The 22,675-nt window shown below is 27.1% G+C and overlaps 3 protein-coding genes across 4 annotated transcripts; 2 read left to right on the forward strand and 1 right to left on the reverse strand.

Moving 5' to 3' along the window:
• On the reverse strand, positions 1–4,516 carry LOC132948214 (V-type proton ATPase subunit B). Its single transcript, XM_061018592.1, has 9 exons — positions 4,313–4,516; positions 3,576–3,730; positions 3,194–3,505; positions 2,975–3,121; positions 2,082–2,412; positions 1,825–2,012; positions 1,610–1,739; positions 1,391–1,538; positions 1–390 (listed from the first exon to the last, which is right to left on the reverse strand). Exons 1-8 carry the CDS (start codon positions 4,398–4,400, stop codon positions 1,399–1,401), a joined length of 1,491 nt encoding a protein of 496 aa, XP_060874575.1. The 5' UTR covers positions 4,401–4,516; the 3' UTR covers positions 1–390; positions 1,391–1,398.
• A 361-nt stretch (positions 4,517–4,877) lies between these two features.
• LOC132948215 (ubiquitin-like domain-containing CTD phosphatase 1) lies at positions 4,878–10,760 on the forward strand. The gene is made up of 5 exons (XM_061018593.1): positions 4,878–5,287; positions 9,401–9,633; positions 9,691–9,837; positions 9,918–10,076; positions 10,149–10,760. Exons 1-5 carry the CDS (start codon positions 5,071–5,073, stop codon positions 10,491–10,493), a joined length of 1,101 nt encoding a protein of 366 aa, XP_060874576.1. The 5' UTR covers positions 4,878–5,070; the 3' UTR covers positions 10,494–10,760.
• A 4,463-nt stretch (positions 10,761–15,223) lies between these two features.
• Positions 15,224–22,675, forward strand: LOC132949383 (myb-like protein U). Of its 2 annotated transcripts, none has more exons than XM_061020246.1 (10): positions 15,224–16,643; positions 16,700–16,854; positions 17,656–17,788; positions 17,875–18,013; positions 18,815–18,895; positions 19,648–20,086; positions 20,149–20,238; positions 21,062–21,221; positions 21,282–21,430; positions 21,498–22,675. In XM_061020246.1, the coding sequence occupies exons 1-10, from the start codon at positions 15,488–15,490 to the stop codon at positions 21,564–21,566; spliced, it is 2,571 nt and encodes an 856-aa protein (XP_060876229.1). In that variant the 5' UTR covers positions 15,224–15,487; the 3' UTR covers positions 21,567–22,675. The 2 variants fall into 2 exon arrangements, with proteins under 2 accessions (XP_060876229.1, XP_060876228.1); XM_061020245.1 differs by having other exon boundaries at positions 15,225–16,643; positions 17,872–18,013; positions 21,498–22,673.

Genomic DNA, 22,675 nt, shown 5'->3' on the forward strand with positions numbered 1-22,675 from the left:
TAATTTTTTAAACCAATTTTAATCAATAGAATATAATAATTTCACAACAACGAAAATAAAAAGGTAAAACACCTCAACGAAATTAACATCATTCTTTTACAAATTATTATGCTGTCAATCTAAATATACTTGGATTCCCATTTTGAAATATGACAATAACATTATATCTGTCAATAATGTTTATAATAAAATAATAAATACTATTACTACTTATTAAAATGTTTACATGACTTTAATTTAATGGGAATTAAACGACTATTTTCTACATTTTTTACCATATTAAAAAAAAATACGGTAATTATTTTTTTTTATTCATAATGGAATGTACAAGGTGAACCAATGAAGAATGAACATAGACGATTTTTGATAATCTACGGTTAAAATATTCATCTGCAACATATTGTAATTTATGTAAATATTAATTAAATGACCATTTCAAAGGCTATTATATCAACGGTGGAAAGGAAACACGGCGTAAGCAACATTTTATAAATTTTACAGGAGAGCCAAACAACGGTTTTTATCCGCTTTTTTTAAATTTTAAAGCTGTTAAAAATAATTTCATTGAATTTTAAACAATTTTTTTAGATAATTATATTCTAAAGAAGTTGGTAACATAATAAATTAAGAATTATTATTTTTTATCGGTAATGTTAAATTTATATACTTTTTTGGTGCTTACGCCTAACATTTTTGGGAGTATGTTCCTTACACTTTTTGGTGCTTACGCCTTATTTTTGTTATTAACCTGAATTTTGGTGGTTACAACCAGCAAAATAATAATAATATTATAATTTAATTTTACTCTGTTTATTTAAAAATGAACAAAACAAAATTTATAGATATTATCAATAATTATAATAAGCAACAATTAATTAAAACCGATAAAAAAATTTAAAAAAATTATTATTAACAGCTGTGGTGGATATGCTCAAAAATATTGTTTTGTCGCTTAAGCCTGTTATTTGGTGGTTACTCTTTAATTTGATAGATGGGCGTTTACGCCTTGCAACCATCGATTATTTTATTATCGAATATAACTTCGTAAATCATCAACATATCGATAATCGAGTGAGCACAATCGATGCAGAATTATGTCGCTTACGCCCTTTTTCCTTTCCACCGTCGATATATTGTTGGCATTAAATCTTTGAAAGGACAATTTCATTATTCCTTATTCATTTTAATAAGAGAAATACAGTTTTATTTAGTTGCATCATTTTAAGACATTAACTTCTTGTTAATAAAATGTATAATACATTATTGATTCTCTTTAAAATGTTAATATTTTAGAGTTAAGTGCTTTACAAATTAGGCCAACAATATATAAATTAATTATTAGTAATTAAAAGAAATTTGTCAAAAAAAAGCATTAATATTTTTTACTTACACAGAAGTTTATTTTGGACGGGAATCTCTTGGGTAAAACTCAGCTAAAGTAGCTGCTGGAACTCTTTTTAACATTTCCTTAGGGAAAATACGTAATAACTGCCATCCAATGTCCAAAGATTCAAATACTGTACGATTTTCATAATTTCCTAATAAAAGAAATAGTGGTATATTATTATCATAATTGTTAATAAAGTTTATTCATGATTCAAATTTTTACCTTGGGTGATGAAATTTTTTTCAAATTTAGTCAAAAATTCAAGGTATAGAAGATCGTCTGGTGTTAATGCCTCTTCTCCCACAACAGCTTTCATTGCTTGTACATCCTTACCAATTGCATAACAAGCATACTAAAAAAAATAATATATATTATAAATTAATTTATAGAAATATAATCAAACTAATTCCATACTAAAATATGAGTGTTAAACATACCAACTGATTTGACACATCAGAATGATCTTTGCGAGTCATTCCTTCACCAATAGCAGATTTCATCAACCTACTAAGGGATGGCAATACATTTATTGGTGGATAGATTTGACGATTATGCAATTGACGATCAACATATATTTGACCTTCAGTAATGTATCCCGTTAAATCGGGAATTGGATGAGTAATATCTAATAATAGTTTTTGAGACATCAATTATAAGTTTTAACTTTAAAAATTATTATGAATTGTTATGTTACCATCGTTAGGCATAGTTAAAATAGGTATTTGTGTGATAGAACCATTTCTTCCTTCTACACGCCCAGCCCGTTCATAAATTGTAGCTAAATCAGTGTACATGTAACCAGGGAAACCACGACGTCCAGGTACTTCTTCACGAGCAGCAGAAACTTCTCTTAAAGCTTCAGCATATGAACTCATGTCAGTTAAAATAACTAAGACATGCTTTTCACACTGATAAGCTAAAAATTCAGCAGCAGTTAAAGCAAGACGCGGTGTAATGATACGTTCAATAGTAGGATCATTAGCTAAATTCAAGAACAAACAAACATTTTCCATTGAGCCATTTTCCTAAAAAAAAAAAACAAACAAATATATATAAACCCAAATAAATTTATCCATTAAATATTTTAAAATTGTATAGATACATCGATGAATAGATTATTAAAAATTTTAAGTTTCTAAGAGATAAACTGATTAACATTAAGTGTAAAATATTATTTAGGCAGAGCTCTATTTAGGGGGGAGGGGGGTGGGCTGCAGCTCCAGGCCCTGCCATAATTAAAGGCCCCATATATTAATGCAATAGTCATATACGTTTCATTAATATCAATCAACACTAAATAATTACTTACTAACTACTGACGAATAGAATAATTTATTTATAATCTTGAATAATGAATTGAATATAAAAAGCAATATACCTAACTGAATTTATAATTTAAGATAACGGGCCTAAATACTTTGAATAAACTGTTCAGGACTAAATACATTTTTATGTCTCGTTTAATTTTAAAACATTTGCAATAAATAATTCAAATAATTATTAGGTTATAATTTTGAGATTAATTTAATTATTATTACTAAAGTTTAAAAGTACACTGAAATACATTTAAATTTTCAACAGTTTTACCTCAAAATCTTGTTTGAAGAATCTGGCAGTTTCCATGTTAACACCCATAGCAGCAAATACTATAGCAAAATTGTCTTCATGGTCATCAAGAACTGATTTACCGGGTTGTTTAACAAGACCAGCTTGTCTGCAAATTTGAGCAGCAATCTAAGTAGTATATTCAAAATATAAATACTAATACTGTATTCAAATATTAAGTACTCAATTAAATATATATACCTCATTATGTGGTAAACCTGCAGCCGAAAATATTGGAATTTTTTGACCACGAGCAATAGAGTTCATGATATCAATAGCTGAAATACCAGTTTGAATCATTTCTTGAGGATATGTTCTGGAATATGGATTAATAGGTTGGCCTTCAATATCCAAATAATCTTCAGCCAAAATAGGAGGTCCTTTATCTATCGGTTTTCCACTGCCGTTGAAAACGCGGCCCAACATGTCTTCAGACACTGGTGTGCGTAAAATATCTCCAGTAAACTCACAAAGGGTATGCTTAGCATCAATACCCGATGTACCTTCAAATACCTAAAATCATAAGTTTTAGTAATCAATTTGCTCTAGACTGAATATTTTCAAGCAAAAATATAATATGTACCTGAACCACAGCTTTAGAACCAGACACCTCAAGCACTTTACCAGATCGAAGTGTACCATCATGTAATCTCAATTGAACAATTTCAGCATACTTAGGAAATTTAACATCATCCAAGATCACCAAAGGTCCATTTACACCGGAAACGGTTTTATATGCTAAAGAAATTTATTAATTTAAGTAAAAAAATTATCAATATAAAAAACCACGCCCACTAAAAATAGCTATTACATTAAACTGTCTAATATCTTTAAAAGCGACAATGTTTTAATAAAATGCCTAAACTACTAAAAAAGAAATTTAAATTGGAACAATAAGCATATTTAAATTAATATTAAAATAAGACTATACTACCTATTACCTAACCTAAGATTATAATAAGTTATACAGAAATATTACAAAGTCAATAAATTTGAACATAAGAAATAATATTTTCTCAGGTCAATGTTGTACAGTTTATTAATGTATCTAAATCCAATATAAACAGAAGCAGAAAAACTAATTAATTAACTAAGATGTTTAATTGAAGTATTGACGATTCTCTTACAACACACATTGTTGATCATCCAAAAATGAAGTTTAGTCAATATTTTATAAGTACTGTCCTGATTAGTCCAGGGTTTATTTGAAAGTTTAATTGAGATTAAGTAAGTGACAAGTGTATTATTTTATTTTAATATGAATTTTTCAACTTTTGGCACAGACACGCCCTAATTTGAACGGTCATATTATATACTTACTAAGTCTCGGCTGTGAAATAAAATCCCTCGACACAGCCAACACATGTTCTTTATGAGCTTGTTGGGCGTTCATTGTACCAAATGTCATCAGCTTCCAAATCCAAAAGTTTGGAAAAACACAAGAAAACAATCAAGAAGCAAGTTCGCTTATAGGATTTGGATAGATGATGCCGATTGTCGTCTGTGGTCTGTCGAATGCTGCGACGTGAGATTTTCGCCCATAATAAAGTCAGCTGTTTATTATAGTAATAAGTGTACAAGGCCTTTATCAAAACGATCGTACAGTGGATACCACCTAAGATATTAAACGTTTATGTGGAAATATTTTATTGTTGAATCGACAATTCCATTGATTTTAAACGTATAAATAAAAATTATTATTATTTATTTCATTATATTATATTTTGTATAATAATTGACGTACTTGTTAATTAGAATTTTTTTTTCCTTGAATTTAAATTATCACTTAATGCCTACACTGTGCGCTATCTTGTGTACCTTACTGCAGCAGCAGCAGGCTGCAGTTAGCGCTGCTATATACTGTCTATTATAATATGAATATTATAAAAAAGTTATCACAAATCACAATAACAATATTCAGATTTTTTGTGTATTTGTGTTGTGTTGTGCTTGTAAAATCTTGTTGTGGTTTTATATTCATCGTAGGCACCTTAATCGACCGTAGGTTTATTCAGAAAAATGATTTGAAATCACAAAATTCGTTCTCTGAAAGAAATTGCGTGAACTATAATTTTTAAATGCTCGCCCCGTCGCTTGACACCCTAGCGAAAAATATGGAATGTGAAGAACAATCTCCGACCAGTTCGTTAGACATTGTAATAAAATGGAATGGAAACGATTACGATGTAAAAAATTTGAATACAAACAGTGATGTGAAAACGTTAAAAGAAGAGATATTTAAATGTACTGGTGTGCGGCCAGAAAGACAAAAACTTACTAACTTAAGAATTTCAGGTAAATATATACATTTTTTTTCTGTTATAGAACTGTATTTTTATTTTTTTTAATTAAATTTTCAATATATTACTATTATATACATTGGTGACCATTTGAAGAATTGATCGTTGAGTGTATCTACATTAATCGAGACATTAGTTATGAGGATTCTAATCGTTAAAATAATGGACGATTTCTTGTTTATTATACTTACAATAATGTTTAACTAAGTTAAATACTCTATATCTATTCTTATTTTATTGTTTTTTTATTGGGTAGGTACCTACTACCCAAGTGACCACTTATTTAAAGCAGAGGAATTAGAAATTGGTTCAAAAGTTATAATTTTTTGTTTTAAGTTTGTATGGTTATCATCAATTCTCATGCAGGTATTGAGGTATAATATTATATATTAATATGTATGCAATAACAGAAAATATATAGCATTAGATAGTAAAATTATTTTATACTTATATTAAATAATAATCCAATCTAATTTTATTTTACCATTATAATAATCATAATTTAAAACAACCTCAAATGCTACAAATCAGAGTTTTTTTAAATAGGTTACATTTCTGTATATTTTTCAATACCAGAAATGTACCTAACTGAAACCTAAGAATTAAAAAAACCAATCGCAAAACAAAAATGTTATAACTTATGTCGATTTCTTCCAATTTGATAATAATAAGTGTTTTCATACATACACAGTTTTATATTTGATATTATGAATAAAAAAGCCGATAATATTATGAAAAATAATTTCTAAATGTTTGAAAATTTGTAAATACCATACGCAAAACCCAAACCGAGATTGAAAATGTTCAAAAACCAATCTTTGAACTGAAACAGAAGCCTACAAATCACAAAAACCGTTCCCAAAACAAAATCAGTTTTGAATCCTTACTTTAAAGCAGCATTTCTAAAATATGTATTTCGGAGTACCACCTACAATTTTAAAAGTTTCTCATAAGTACTATTTGATCAATAATAATCCTTTTTTTTTTGCTTATCAATATATTTTATCCTAATCCCAGATTGAGAAACATTGCTTTAATTAATATTTAAACTAAATTCTTAAATGTATGGCCTATTCCAACAGTATTTTACTTGATGTCTTAATTTAGTTTGAATTTTAAAAGAAAAGGACTGTCCTTACAAATATTTTATTTTCCCCCTCTCTTAAGTCACATAATGCTAGATAATGAATAATCCAATCAGGTTTCATCTTAAGAATAATATTTCACTCTAACCACTATTATCACCTGTTGCTATTATCTTAAAGTTAGCCAGTTGTAGCTGCGCTACACTCTGGCTATGGTGGACAAGTGCCCCCCCCCCCCCAAAAAAAAATAATTTGATTTTTGCCCTCCCTATAATTTAATGTTGAACATTTTAATCTGAAAATGCATTTTATATTGGTATTTTATTAAATACTATAGTATATATTATAATACTATCCTAATAATTTAAAATTATTTATATTAATTTAATACTAATAACTAATGGTATGTTGATATTTTTAGATATAATCATAATAATAAAATAAATAATGCTAACAATAAATTGCATTTATTGATTTTTATTTTAATAGGTTATACCAATATGTTACTATTTAGATGCTTAAAAATCCCTCTCTGTGACTCTGTATTTGTTTAATTGCAATGAACATAAAATATGAATGTGCATATAACACATTCGTATGTCATAAGTCATATAACCTTATTACAAGTTTATATAAAACATATTATAAGTACTTTAGGTTATACCTTATACCTACTTTGAATTCCATTATGTTAAAAATATGTAAAGACATTTTATTAATTAAGTAATTATTTAATTTCTATTTTGATTATTTAGTAATATAGCATATTATACCCAAAACATTTTTAGCAATACATAATTGCCCTACCAGAAAAAAATTGCCCTCCCCCTCCCCCCCAATAAAAAATATCTGGCGCCGCCACTGAAGTTAACCTCCCTGAAATCATAAAAATTGTTTTTTAATAAAATTGATCAAAGGTATTATAGACAATCTGAGGACTGAGGAGGGTTTCCTTTAAAGTTTAAATAGTAGTAGTGAATCTACTTAGTTCTATTTTCTAGTCCTCAGTTATTAAATATAGGAATTTATTACTATTACCTATTATGTATCTTGTTGTTTTACTTGTTAACTATTTCTTATATACTAGTGTCCACATTCAATGCCGCAACTACACTTTACAAGGCTGGTGTGCAAATCTTAATTTGGGGCTTAAATATTTTTTCAAAAATTAATTTATTTATTGTTAATAAAATATAATAGCAGGCGCTTATATTATGGAAGGTTAATATAATAAGGAATGTTATGGAAATTATTAAATTGTATAAATAATGGTTGTATAATGGTTATTAAAAACATTTGTAAGATTATAGTACAATTTTGACACATTTGGAACTTATCCAATTGTTTTTCCTCGCTTTTGCATTTGAAAAGTTGTCAATGAGTTGTCTATCTCGAAAATTTTTCTCCTTTCTTTTTTTAATGTGTAAATTCCACTGAGATGTCTTGCCTTATGGAATTGCGCTAACATTTTAGAGGCACGGACCTGCATTATTCTATGTTATTCTGTATTATATCGTATGATTAATTGTATCGTGTATGGGACACTTAAGAATTAGTATTACATTTGGCCATTGCCAATAAGTTGGGTATGTTATCGGTGATGTGGGGACCTATAACGGTTCGGAGGCCGATGTGCAATACACACAGCATACCTGGTAGTTGCGGCACTGGAAATCATCTGGAAAATATCAAATTACTACGCTGGGTGCCTGGGTGTGCTCTTAAAAATATTGTTTTTTCCTCTAAGACCTACCTAAAGTGGTTTTACATACCAAATCGATTTAAATTGTCGGAGCGAGCACAGCGATTGAGTTACCCTGCCTTGTCAATATTATGTCGTATGGTTTGTAGTCGCAATCAAGAGCAGAGTGGTAATCAAATTCAGGCCGGGAAAAAATAATTCACCCAGGCCACCCAACTAATAATTTTTTTCAAATATAAATTTTTAAATATTAAAAATTGTCTATAATAATACAAAATTGCAGTTACTTCACTTTCAAGTTTTAATTTAGGTTTTACAAATAAATAAATGATTTAACAAAAACATGATCTAAACTGTTTACAGTTAGATTGTAGGATAGTTTAAAAAAAATATATGTACATAACAAATATTGAAATATGTAGAAGTATAATAATAATAAAAAAAAATAGGTATGAAACTAAGAATATTAAAATGTACGTTAATAATTTAGATAACAACTTGGATTTTTTGCCAACTAAATTCATAGTAATGTAATTATCCAACAATCCACCATTCCCACCCATTAGGATAATAATATGTTTAATTGCCATCAACATTCAACATGGAAGATTCTAAATGTTCAATGGTCATTGCAAACTATTTTTTAAATATTTCAGTCTTGAAAATGACCTTTCAGATCTTACTTGTGTTAATGTCAGTAAAAGTTGATAGGCAATAGCTGTTAAAGTTAGATATGCATTTGAAAATGTTACACTTTATAATATGTACTTTATAACCAGGGGCGTATTTACATGTTTCCTTCAAGGCCTTTGGAAAATTGCCTTGAATTTTGTTCTAATTCACCAATTTCTAAGTTTTTATTTAAAAATTTTTATATATAGCTTTATATAGACCTGGCCATAATTTGGTTTATGCTATCTGAACATTTCCCACTTCCAGACCGCCCTTTCGGCCCCTGGTCGCAATAACCGAAAAGTACCTCAGATATATTGTATTATAGACCAGTGTTTATTGAATTTTTTGAGTTATGCTCTAATATAACTTTGTTATATGTTACTAACAGTAAATTTTAACATTAATCACATATCATTCAAAGCTGATTGACATTAACTATTTTTAATAATAATGGCATTGTTTAAAATTAAATTTAAAGAAAATTAGTATACTTTTAACTTGTAAGAATCCAATACCAATAAACCTTATTTTATTAATAATGAATTTCAGTTGTAAAAGTGATATAATATTTCAATAATTATATTTGCTAACAATTATATTATTAGTTACCTATGTTCTAAGCAATAAAATTATAATTTTGTTTTAGGTAAAATGGCCCCAGATGAATGTTTGTTGAATGCAATTAATATTAAATCAGGTACCAAAATTATGATGGTTGGTTCAAAAGAAGAAGACATTGCAGAAGCTAGTGTGGTTCCCCCTAAAAGAGAAAAAGGCAGAAAATGTAAAAGCTACGATTCAGAAGAGTTTGATGAAGAACGTGTTGATAAAATGGAAATACATTTAGCTAAAGTTCAAAATAGGGTTGATAATTATGAGGTAATCTTAATTATTTTTGATCAAGTATTTTATAAAATAATTGTTGTTTGTTAATAGATTAAAATGCTCAATGATCCTAGACCTGGCAAAAAACTTTTGGTACTTGATATTGATTATACTCTGTTTGATCACAGATCAGCAGCAGAAAGTGGATTAGAACTTATGAGACCATATTTACATGATTTTTTAGAATCTGCCTATGAAGTAAGTTGTTTTGTTTTCACTGTTTATTTATTCCTTAATATAAAATTATTTGGTACTAAATAGCAATTTGATTTATCTAGCAATATGATATTGTAATTTGGTCGGCAACTGATATGCGTTGGATAGAACGTAAAATGGCTGTTTTAAATGTAGCCAATAATGCTGCGTACAAAATAATGTTCTACTTAGATAATGCTGCAATGATAACTGTACATACTCCTAAGTATGGAGTGGTTTCTGTAAGTTTAATTGTAATTTATGTTATTTGAAATTTATAATTTTTTAACTTGTATATTTTTATATTATCAAAGGTAAAACCATTAGGTGTAATATGGGGTAAGTTTCCAGAAAACTATAATAAACATAATACAATTATGTTTGATGATATTCGTCGAAATTTTTTGATGAACCCAAAAAATGGTCTGAAAATTCGTCCATTTAGAGAGGCCCATCTGAATTGGGAAATGGACAAAGAGTTGTTGCATTTGTCTGTGTATTTATATGAAATTGCCAAAATTGATGATTTTTCTAAACTTAATCATAGAAATTGGGAAAAATTCATTAAGAAAGCACAATACAAAAAAGAAAAACGACATAAAAGAGATAGAACTGACAACAATGAACCTAAACCGCCTGATTCTCAACCGAAATTGTGATGTATCAAATGATAATGTGTATCTATATATATTTCGGACTAAATAAGAAAATGTATTGTACAGCTAATTTTTTTATGATAATTTAATACAATAAATTTAATTTGGCTAATATATTTTACTATGCCTTAAAAGTTTGGAATGGTTACTGAATTTTCACCTTCATATAATCATTAATATTTTTATAATAGTTTATTTTGTTTGATGTCAAACTTATTTGGTTTATGCCATTGATTGAAAATTGACGAAAGAAAATACCCTTTTGTATGATTTATTACTTTTTAGTATTTTACTATTTTACTTCCTTAGACTTATAAGACTTATTACTTAAAGTTTTTACTCTTAAATCCTTATTATCGTCCAAAATATGCTGGTGTATAATTGTATAAATAAATGTTCAAAAAATAATAATAAAAACAATATACAAATATTGACTATTTATTTTGTATAGTGTAGTACTATTACTTCGGTCACTGAATATAGGTACTACAATTTTTATTATTTTTATAATTCATTAATTTAAAATGTTCTTTATAGCTATCAGGTTTAGATGCAACTATGACATTAGGTGTAAAAAAACTAGTAAATACCTTTAACTTATTATTTAAACACAGCATCCTTCTCATTTGTTGATATTTACGTTACCAAATATTCAATTTCAGTGATTTTTTTTGCTTTTTGACATGTTGCCAATTCTTTGGAATTTATTTTTTATTAGCAACAGACTTCATTTTACTAAAAAAATAAATTATATCTGTTTCAAAAGCCCGAGTGATGATAATCAATTGATCTCTGGTAAGGTATCCTGCAGGCTGCAGCAACAAATTATTTTTATACTCTACAACGGTGGTTCTCAACCTGTTTTCTTTCGTGTCACCTTTAGCCACTAGTATCCAACACGGTGTTGCCCTATCATCAGTATATTAAACAGTTTATTATAACTTTAAATTCACATATCTTAAGATTTTGACGTCCCCTTATAATGCGAGAGGGAAGGATAAATCTCGGGGAGAATATTACATGGCCATATTATACTATTGTAATTTTATTGTTTATTGTTTATTTATTTTTATTTACAATTTAATCATTTCCATACTGACATATCGTAAAATAGTGTAAATGGATTAAGTGGTAATAAAAGCTTAAAATTAGTTTGAATATTTTTAAAATATTGCATCGTGTATAGAAACTAACAATAATTTTTGTCGGAAAACATTTGTTATTAATAATTATTAATTACTGGGCATAAACTAAACAAATAAAAAAATTTGAAATACTTTGAATAGCTGAAAATTATAAAATTGATGTATTAGTTGTAAATAAACAATGTAGATATACAATCTACATGTTTTAATTATTTAACTCTAAATTAGGTACCAGAGTAATCCTATTCATTTATAATAACATTATTGGTACATAAAAAGAATATGTTTATATCAAAATATGCTTATGCATCTTATTGTACACAATATACTCTGTTTACTTGGAGAATGTGGTTACTTCGTGCATACGAATGTATCTGAGGATTGGTGGTTTAGGGTTTTGCAGTGTGGTACACTGGTACCTACCTAACTGCCTACCTACGACATGTATTGGTTTGGTCAAAACCTCATTCTCTCAATGAAAGGAGTATAGCGGAGAGCTAAAAAGTAATAATTATGAATTATGATCACTATGCTGTAATGTACCTGTTTTGCCTATACTATACGCCGCGCAGCACATTATGTTGGTGTAATGTATGTTAATATGTTATTATAAATGAAAATATATTATTTTATATTTTGTATTCATTGGATATTTATCAGTATTTACTACACCGATTCTTAGCGTAATCTTATCAATTTTTGTCATTTTGAGTTGTCATTTTTTACAGGCAAAAAAGTGCGCGGGATCAGCTAGTCTAAAACTATATTATTTTATGAACAAATAAACCATAGTTCGTGTGGTGTTAAATTAAGTGGTGCGCAGTATAAACTAATATCAAAACAAAAACAATTATATTCATATTTGGCTATTTATATTTCCATTATGTGTATGTACAAGCATTATACTGATAACTATAAAGTAAAATATTAGACATGATATATATTATTTTAAAGATTTAAAATAATTATTTTTTTTTGATAAAAAAGTGTATATATTTTGAAGAAAAGGGTTCAGACCAAATATTGTCGGTTCCGTATTAGTGTGAAGGGGGGAGGGCAGAGTGATTAAGCCTGGGGGCGCCAAAACGTTAAATCCACCACTGTATCAACCTCAGTGGCTCAGTGACGCAAATTTTAATTTTCCTAGAGGGGACGAACAAAATAAAAAACAATATGCAGTGGCGTATTTACAACTTATTTTTGAGAGGTGTGAAAAGTTTATTACATTATATAATATTTATGTGTTATAAATATAGTAAAGTTATAAAATAAAATCAAGCTTTCTGGTCTTATTTGCTAAATCATCAATAACTTTCTACGATCAAATCTGCTAATCCTTCTCCGGATAAATCATAAATGGGAATAAACTGTAAAAATCTTCCCAAAAAATGTTTTTTTTTTAATCCATATATCTGGAACATAACGACACATGTTCGACACCCGATATATCGGCGGTTTCATTTTCATCGGCAATACTAATGAAACATTTTTCTAAATTTACTCGATATACAATTTGTTTTAAAAGAATCATTAATAGCGTTTTGACTTACTGGGCTAATATAACATATTTATTTTGATGCCCTGGGTTTTCAAAAACATTTCTCAAATCTGTATCACCAAGTGCCCTGTATCGTAATATCTGTCGGAAATTGCCTTCGTTAACATTCTCAGTTAATTCTATTATCAATTGACCAGAATCTTTATGTCCTCTCGAAAAAAAAGCTATGGCTTCAATAATGGCAAATACTATAGATTAATCTATAGTATTTGATAATAGGCTTATTATTCATACGATTTTCGATGACTTGTCTAGCTCCAGTGTTTGGCAAGTTCCTTATGAAAAGGAATTCGTTCCGTTCCTCGTTATTTTTTTAAAAAAAGAATTCGTTCAATCGTTCCATTTCTATTGTTCCTAAAAAAAAAAATTAGTTCCTTTGGAAAAAGAACGTGTTCCTTTTTGAGTTCCAAATAAAATAAAAATTCTTATTTAATCATTTATGTTTTTTTTTTCATATGCATCTTTTTTAATTTGTAATTATAATATATACCTAATATACAAGTAGGTACATATTTTATAATTCTATATTTAGATTTTTTCAAAATTACATTGTTGGCCGATGTATGTCGACTGTCTTATTGTTTATTGTTACAAATAATTATATTTTATATAGGTACTCTGTCGTACTCATTTCTATTTTCTATATAAATTATAACTTATAACTTATGAAAAATAGAAGTGACTAATGAGTAACGATTAACGCCGGTACTCGATAACGATCACGGCAATAATATCTGGCAATATACGTTATACACATTAAAATAAATATATCTAAATTTCAATTATTTACACATCTGTGTAATTCATTTGAACTAAAAAAGAACGAAAAATGTTAATATTTTTCCTTAAAAAAAAGAACGCGTTCATTTTCTCTTTCTTTTTTTTATAAAAAGGAATTCGTTCCTTTTGAACCTTCCAAACACTGGATTAGCTCTGACCGTGTCCACCTGATTTATTATTACATTACTTAGATTTTTTGTTTTTATAAAGTTAGCTGCATCAATAATGCACTTTAAATAGTATTGTAATAGTGCATGCTTATTAAATGTTTCTATTGCATGCTTGCAACCATCAAATTTGTATTTTACTAAAGCCCCAAGACCTTTGTTATTAATACCAGCAGCAGATATAACAAAAGCAACACATGCTTTACAAAAAGCACCATCTTTCTTTGCCGAGTAAGCTAACCAAGGCCAACGTGATAGCCAATTAAATTGAAATCTTCTTGTATTTTTATAATAACGTTTGTTAATAAGGAATACAAAATTTAAATCAGATCTCCAAAGATTTGTTAGAATTTTGTTTATTTCAACTGATGCTAAATTTCTTGAAGTTAAACAAGCCATGTCTTTTATATTGTAATTATTGTTCATATCTGGTGTAATAAGAGAGTTTGAAGTTACACCAGTTGACACAAAGTTATAGATAAATCGAGTGTATTCATTTCCTATCAATAAATAAATTACTTATGAAATAAGTCATATGAAAACACTTAACTCTTTAAGTAACGGGTTAGAAACTATCGAATAAAATTAACAAGATATGCTAAAATGCAATACTGAAAAATCAAAAATTTAAAAAATGTTAATGGACACACCATAGAGTAATAATAATACTACTAATAATTACTCTATGGGACACACCATGAAGATTAGAGGTATCTCTAATTCTAATAACACGATATACAGGACGTCGACTGGACACGACATGGTTGGGGGGTGTGAGGGGTTGACCCATAGACAAGAATACTAATAGAAAATAACATGACAAAATAAATTTCGTCACGGAAAATAATAGAACATAATATCATACAAATGTCTAGTTCCATAAGTATCCACTAAGACGGCGCTAGTAATGCTAAAAGGAAAATATCCCCCCGAACTTCGCCTGTGGTATTATTTCTTATCTTTATTCCATGACGTAAACACTGTAAACACGTCTTATCATTTTTGTTAATATTATTCACGATTAAAGATAGTACTATCTATAGCCGTGATATTATTTAAAAAATGAATAATGATACACAACTGTCAAACATAACTATAATACACAAGTGACAACTGACTAGTCGGTTAGGACTTATGAGTGGGACTGTTGGGAACATTAAGACATTTTAAATTTTTGATTTACTAGTTGTGAGTTTGTGACTTATATAGTTAATACTTTGCTTACATTTTACTTTAGTATACTTGTTTAAGTTTATGTAATGTGCCGTTGTGTGTGAACATTTAAAATGTTCATTGTTTAATAAAATCTTTACTTGGCTTTATTACTTATTTTTCTTTTTCATATAAATGTCTGATCCTTCAGATTTTGAAAGTATCATTTCAGACATAGTTATTTCGCCTTGTAGTATTGACAGTCTCGATGACGAAAATGCAACAGTGAATGATGATAATCCATTATCGACAATATCTCAAACCAACAATATAATAGTAAACACGATGAACGATGATGGTACGACCACCTATGATCCATCTCAACATGAAGTGTCACTCACGGATAGCGATCACAGTCTGCTGGAAGTACCAAAACAATTGAATGCCTCTTCTCCTTCCAGTGTCTGCTCAACAAGACCACTGGAATGGGATAGTGGAGCCGATGTGGGGTACGATATTACATCTAAACACCAGAGTCAAGATATGAGCACAATTGAAAGAATTGCAGTTAGTAGCCTAGTTTATAACACTAATTCAACCCCGATTGGTTGTGAAAATCAAAGAATCCGTTCTAAAACAAAAAGTAATTCATTGGATAATCTGAACGAAATAGAATTATCTAGAGGGAAAAAATCTACTTCGTTAGATGTATTGAAATTTACAGCTGAGAAGAGTGACACTCTACCGAAATGCCGATCACCTATGGCTTCGTCACTTTCAGTGTCAACAGTAGTTCATAAATTAGAGTCTTTAAAAACAGAATGTATGAATAAATTAATTGAAAAAAATGTCAGTTTGATTTTCAATCAACAAGAAAAAAGGTTTGAGAATTTAAGCGTTAACTCCAACAAAGAAAAAAAATCGTCAGGGAGTAGTAAAGAATCCAATAGTACCTTGGGAAGTGCTGACACTGCTGAATCTTGGGTAGGAAAAGAATTTCACGATTCAACAAATAATACTTCAGATCGAGTAAATAGCTTTGAATATTTACCAGGCAATTCATACTATAATACTAGAAATGATGAACAAGATGACTACTCAGATAAAGAAATTAAACAAAGCACTAAGATGTTGGTTGAGGCAATGAAGCAGAATGGTCTAACAAATGAGTTTCAAAGAAAAGAGATTTTTAAAGAAATTATCGAAAGTTTTGTAAAAAAATGTGTCCAGAAAGATAAAGATAACAGTTCATTATTAAAAAGTCCATCAGATACTGATCAAACTCCTATCAGACAAGATTTTACATCTCAAACGTCTAATACTGCTAATACAATTGTCAACAATCCATCAAGTAAAATAATTGTTAAGCGTTACCCTAACATTTGTTTTATAATTATAAGTTTTTAGATAATCATTCCAGCACAATTACATTTACATCACCAATAACCTCTTCAAGGTATGGTGATGATGTCGATTCTAAATATGATGAATCCTCTATGGACTCTGGGCGGCATATCAATTTACAAAAGTGTAAAATAAAAAAACTGTGCACTCTGACAAATGTAAGTATGTAATACGTTTTTTAAATTTAGATGAAGTTATATAATAATAATAATAAATAAATATGGTTTTATACTTTATGTAAGTATAACTTAAAAAGTAAGTATTATGGTACAACATCAATGCTTACTAAATAAGAAAATAAACTTTTATTTTGGAGACTATAATTTATGAAAAAATCTTTTGTCACATATATTTTATATCAAATATAAAAAAAAACCAAGTAGTTTTTTGAAATTGTTATTCAAGCTACTGCGATTATTGAAGAAAAAATTGTTTTGTTTTGGGATAACGTCCATTGTAAAAATATAGAATTTTTCAAATATTCTCAAATTTAGTTCCCAATACACAATTTGAAAAAAATTGTAAAATTAACCTAGATACTACACTGAATTTTTGTGAACTATTATATTAATCAGTTATCAGTATAAAATATAATTAGTAGTAAGTATAAATTATTCTTCAAGACTATTTAATAAATAATTGAACAGTCATTATAATAAAGAAAAAATTAAATTAAAAATATACAGACATTTTTCTATGAATTGAAGTAATTGAAGGTTAGACATTTTAAAAGATAAAAATGTATAAATAAAAATAAACTGTAATCATCAAACATTTCTAGATAGTATACTATCTATAGTTACATAGAATATATCTTTCGGGAAATAGTTTTAGTATGGATTAAAAATAACTTCATTTTACAGTGTAGTATAGTAGGTAATTACCAAGTTTAATTATTATAAGAGGTAATTCAATTTTTAGTTCATTTTAAATTTTACCTAAATGTCATGAGGTTACAGAAACAAAAGGATCAAAGTGTGCAATGCACAATACAAGATAATTTAACCGATGGAAGTAAAAATGGCTCAAAACCTGTTGCGTCTACAAAAAAAAATGAACACTTGGAATCAATTCGAAAAAACGATACACATAGTAAGTTTTATAACTAATAAACAAACATTTTCATACTTATGAATATTTTAATTATTTTTTTTCACTAATCAAATATTTTGTAGTAGGTAAATCAAAATACAGTGATGTTCATAAGGATTTTAATAAACAAATGATTTGGTTTCATACAAATTACATGAAAACTGAAAGAGAAAATCAGATGCTTTGGATCAACAGTCAAATATCTCACTTAAATAATTTGAAAAAGTTTGTTTTTAATTTACTATTTTCCTACAAGTATAAAATGATAATTTAACAAATTTTTAGAAGTGAATGTAATAGTTTGGGAAATGTTGATGCTTAGATTCCTATTTCAACATTAAAATTTCAAAGAGATGTTTTCTTATATTTTATTTTATGAATAAATTAAAAAATAAGCAGCTTGTAAACTGTTAGGAATGAAACTTAACTAATAAAATAGATTATGATTTATGATATTTGTAAAAAAACATTGAATACTCATCTAAAATGTATTAAAAATTAAAAACATTAATTATCACTTCATACAAACTATTTATTTAAAACAGTATACCTATTTAAGAAAAGGAGATGTTTATGTTGTGCCTATATTAATACATTTTTTACAAATAATTATTACCTATATTATATTTAAAATATTAAATTATTAATTTAAGAAGAAAAACAATGCCTTATAAAAATATCATCACTTTTTTGTATTAGTTTTATTTGATATGTATTATATTATGTTGTATTTGCTATTTAACCCGTCCTACGACGCATGGATTTAGATGTCTCATTTACGCGCATGTGGTAAAAATTTACCCCTCAGAAATATATAGATATACAAAGAGTGTACATTATACAGAGTGATTATAAAAATTTTTTTTTTACAATATTTGAGCTATTGAGGTGATCAACTATTTACATACCATATTATATATTTTATAAACATTTTTAAAATGTCTGGGGTAATTATTTACCCCGTGCGCCGTACAACGGGTTAATATTATTTGAACTTAAAAATAATTATAATTATATTTTTATCAGGCTTTTGAATACCCATGAAGAACTGAAAAAAAATTGGAATACATATAAACAGAAACAATCAAATAATAAAACTAAGTTAAGGTCAGAAACTTTACATGTATACTAAATTATAGTTATTTTTAAAGTAAAAATACTACTAATATGCGTTATTAATTAAATGTCAACTTCAAAGGTTTTCAATATCATACAATTATGCACAAATATTATCTAAAATTAAATATGATTTTTAAAATATAATTGAATTAAGTATGAATTTACAATAATTCACAATGATTATTTATACGTAAATGATTAGTTCATTTTAAATTTGACTAATTGGTCCTGGACATATTGTAATATATCTTTTATCCAACATTGGTTTTACTATTGGTTCCTACATATTATTGTTAATCAAAAAGTTACATATATGACAATATTACACGATAAACTATAAACATTTTATATGATAGTAATAAATATAGTTGGATAATGAGTGGTACTGAAACATTATCTATGAAGATAAATGTTTGCATAAGATCTTGGTTAGGATGGAGATTAGAGGACCAATTATCGAATTTTATCAAAAAGTTATAAATCCAAAATTTATTTATTTCAATTTATAAATTAAGTGATTGTTAATATTGGGTAAAACCAATGCATCCTATTCATTGTTCTGTTCAGAATCTAAAAGTTATATCGATATAAAAATAGTAAAAATAATTATTATTTTGAAATGTCTTCATATTATTGAATATACTTTTTAAGATTATGGCTATTTTCTGTTATAAGAATCACCAAGTATAGATTATGTTAATTTCTCTTAGATCATATTTATGAACTTTTTAATTTTACAGGAGAAAATTACCTACATCAACTTCAAGTTCCGATGTTACAACTTCAACTTACACAGATTCAACTATTTCTTCTAAACCGGTGTCAGTTACTTCGAGATCTAATGAAACTGATGTTGAATCTTCAGCTACAATTTGTAACCATGTGCATTATAAAAAAGGAATTTTAGTAGATGAACCTAACTCTTTGAAAAAATGTTGTGAGACAACTCTTCATGGCATTAAAGAGAAGAAAAATCAAAACACTAATAAATTTAAAACCACATGGTCTCAAACTGAATCAACTAATGAGACAAAATTAAAAAATATTAAAAAGGATAAATCTAATTCTGGTGTTACTTATGCAGTTGACAGCAAATTAAAACCAATCAGAGGTCAAAGTTCTATAAGTTATGATATAATATTTAAGCCTACCTCAAGATGTTCAAAAGAAATAGATTTTGTATGGACTTATCAATAAATCTTATTAAAAGAAAATAATAGATAAATTGTTTTATCTTCTAGGTTAATGATCAATTAAAACAGCAGAAACATTTGATATCAGTAGCATGTCAAACAAATAAAATTCCATTCAAGCCTAAATCTAGTTTACAGGTACCTAACAAAATTTAAATTAGTTAACTATTATATTTGTTTATTAGTTATAAATAATAATATATAAGTACATATACTCTGTCCAGCAAAAGAACATGATTTTGCGTATCCCCTCGCAAGACCCTTTGTGGATTAGGTCTTGATTGGGTTATTTGTATGAATTTAAATAAGCATTTTTAATACTAAAGTAGTATAGTATACCTTGTGATTCATTAACATGGGACTTACTATTCAAATAATTTTAATGCTTTTGAAAATATTTTTTTACATGGTTTCAATTAGTTACACAACAATATTTTTATTAAAATATTATATTCTTAAATATTTTTTATCTTATAATAAATTTAAAATTTTTATTTTTTTGAATTTCAACATTCAATTTTAATTTCATCTTAAAAAGCAGAATATTTTTTGGGGTATTTCAGAAATACTAAATATTTTTAGGATGATTAATTTATGAATTATAAGTATTTAAGTTTAGATGAGCAGAAGAGTGGACCAACATTTTGCGGTATTTAAAACCAATCCAGTCCTCTCATCTAAACTTTAAATATTTATAATTTACAAACTCTTATTATTCAATTTGTATGTATTGAAATACTAAGAAAAATATTCTGCTTTGGAATATGAAATTAAAACTATATGTTATCATTCCAAAAAGTAAAAAAAAACTTAAAAAAATGTTTAGAAGAAAAAATATAAAAAAATTTTTACAGCTAGATACCATGTAAAAATTGTATTTCAAAAATATTTTTAGTTTTTGAAATAATGAATGCTCAATGTTAATATAATCACCTGGTATAGCTAAATTTTAAATTTATAGGAATATTTAATGACAAATCGTCCTGATTATATTTGCCGAGCAGAAGAAAGGCAAACTATCTTAACTAATTTAGCAAGTTTAAGAGATGAGCGCAAACAATTAAAAAAAGATATGCTGATGACAAATAATTATGAAAATAATCTTCCACCAAATCCACTAGGTAATTTATATTAGTTTTTATTTAACATGAAATATAATGAATGTTATAATATTATTTTAGCTGTTAAGCGTGTAATGAGCCAAAGCGAAATGAGGAAACAGACTGAAAATAAATATCGCAAGTGTCTAGAAGTCAAAAATAAAAAGGTAGAAATAAAACGAAAAGAGGAATATAATACAAATAAAATCATGGCAAACATATTCAACAAGGTAAATAATGCTTTAACATTGATTTGAAAACAATTTTAATTATAAATAAAAAAATATTTGGTTGCAGAGACTTCAAAAAAAGACCTTAAAAGGAAAAGTGGATCTATCCAACAGCGTAAGTGTTTGCAGTTTGTAAATATTAATATTATCTTATAGCAATTATAATTTTCTTTTGTATCTTTTTATTGATCGTTTTTGAAATAGACAATTATTTTTTGAATGCATTCTTGTTTTTATGTTTTTATAATAATTAATTTAATGATAACATATTTAAATATTTTATTATAATGTTTTGAACAAATGACTAAAAGATATTAAAAAAATGTAATTATTGATGTAAATCAGCTCTATAGTCTATACAATTGCTATCTAATATTTTATTTTGCATTTAAGTAAATTTATATAATATATTTATTTGGTTATTATACAAGATTTGGCTAAAGAATTAAAAATTTAATGTAAATTTAAATTTTTTAGCAATTTTTAACTAAGTTACATAACAAATTACTTTCTTCAAAAAGTAACTTCTAACTTTACAAATTAATATTTAATCCATGATATGCAGTTACTAATAAGTTAATTAAATTTACAGTTGCATTGAATAATTTGTATTCCTCATCTAAGCTCCATATTTAAAATATATTTTATTTTGTACAAATTATTGTTTTAATAAAAAAAATAATGATAAATATTTATAAGTATTATTTAAAGGTACCTAATGTTATTTGTATTGCAAATTCTGTAGAAATACTTTTGAATGTCCTACTACAAATTAGATTATTGTAATTATGTACAACTTGATATAAATTTCAATAGAAAATTATAGTCTTACACAACTACTAGAGATAATTCGGTTTGACGTTTTAAGAGACTGGTGAGTGATCATTCAAAAATATTAACCTAAATAATTAATAACTTCTGTTAGTAGGGACATTGATCAAATGTAGGGACTATCATTGTATAACCTTTATGTTATATTATTTTTATATGTTTTCATTTTCATTTTACTCTATATTTTTGTTCTTGTATAGATATTTTCATTAATTCTTATTACTGTACATTAGCGGGGATACTGGATTGTAAATATTTGGTATAAAAAAATGCAACAAATTATTATTTGTTTTATTTAACTTTAAACTAAAGACTTATCTTAAATTTTCGATACTAAGCGGAGGGAAAGAATGTATTCATTTTACAATTGTGTTTTTTTTCAACTTTTAGGGTATTAAAAATTCTCCAATTTTC

Source organism: Metopolophium dirhodum, chromosome 7 (assembly GCF_019925205.1).
Source record: "Metopolophium dirhodum isolate CAU chromosome 7, ASM1992520v1, whole genome shotgun sequence".
NCBI classification, from domain to species: Eukaryota; Metazoa; Arthropoda; class Insecta; order Hemiptera; family Aphididae; genus Metopolophium; species Metopolophium dirhodum.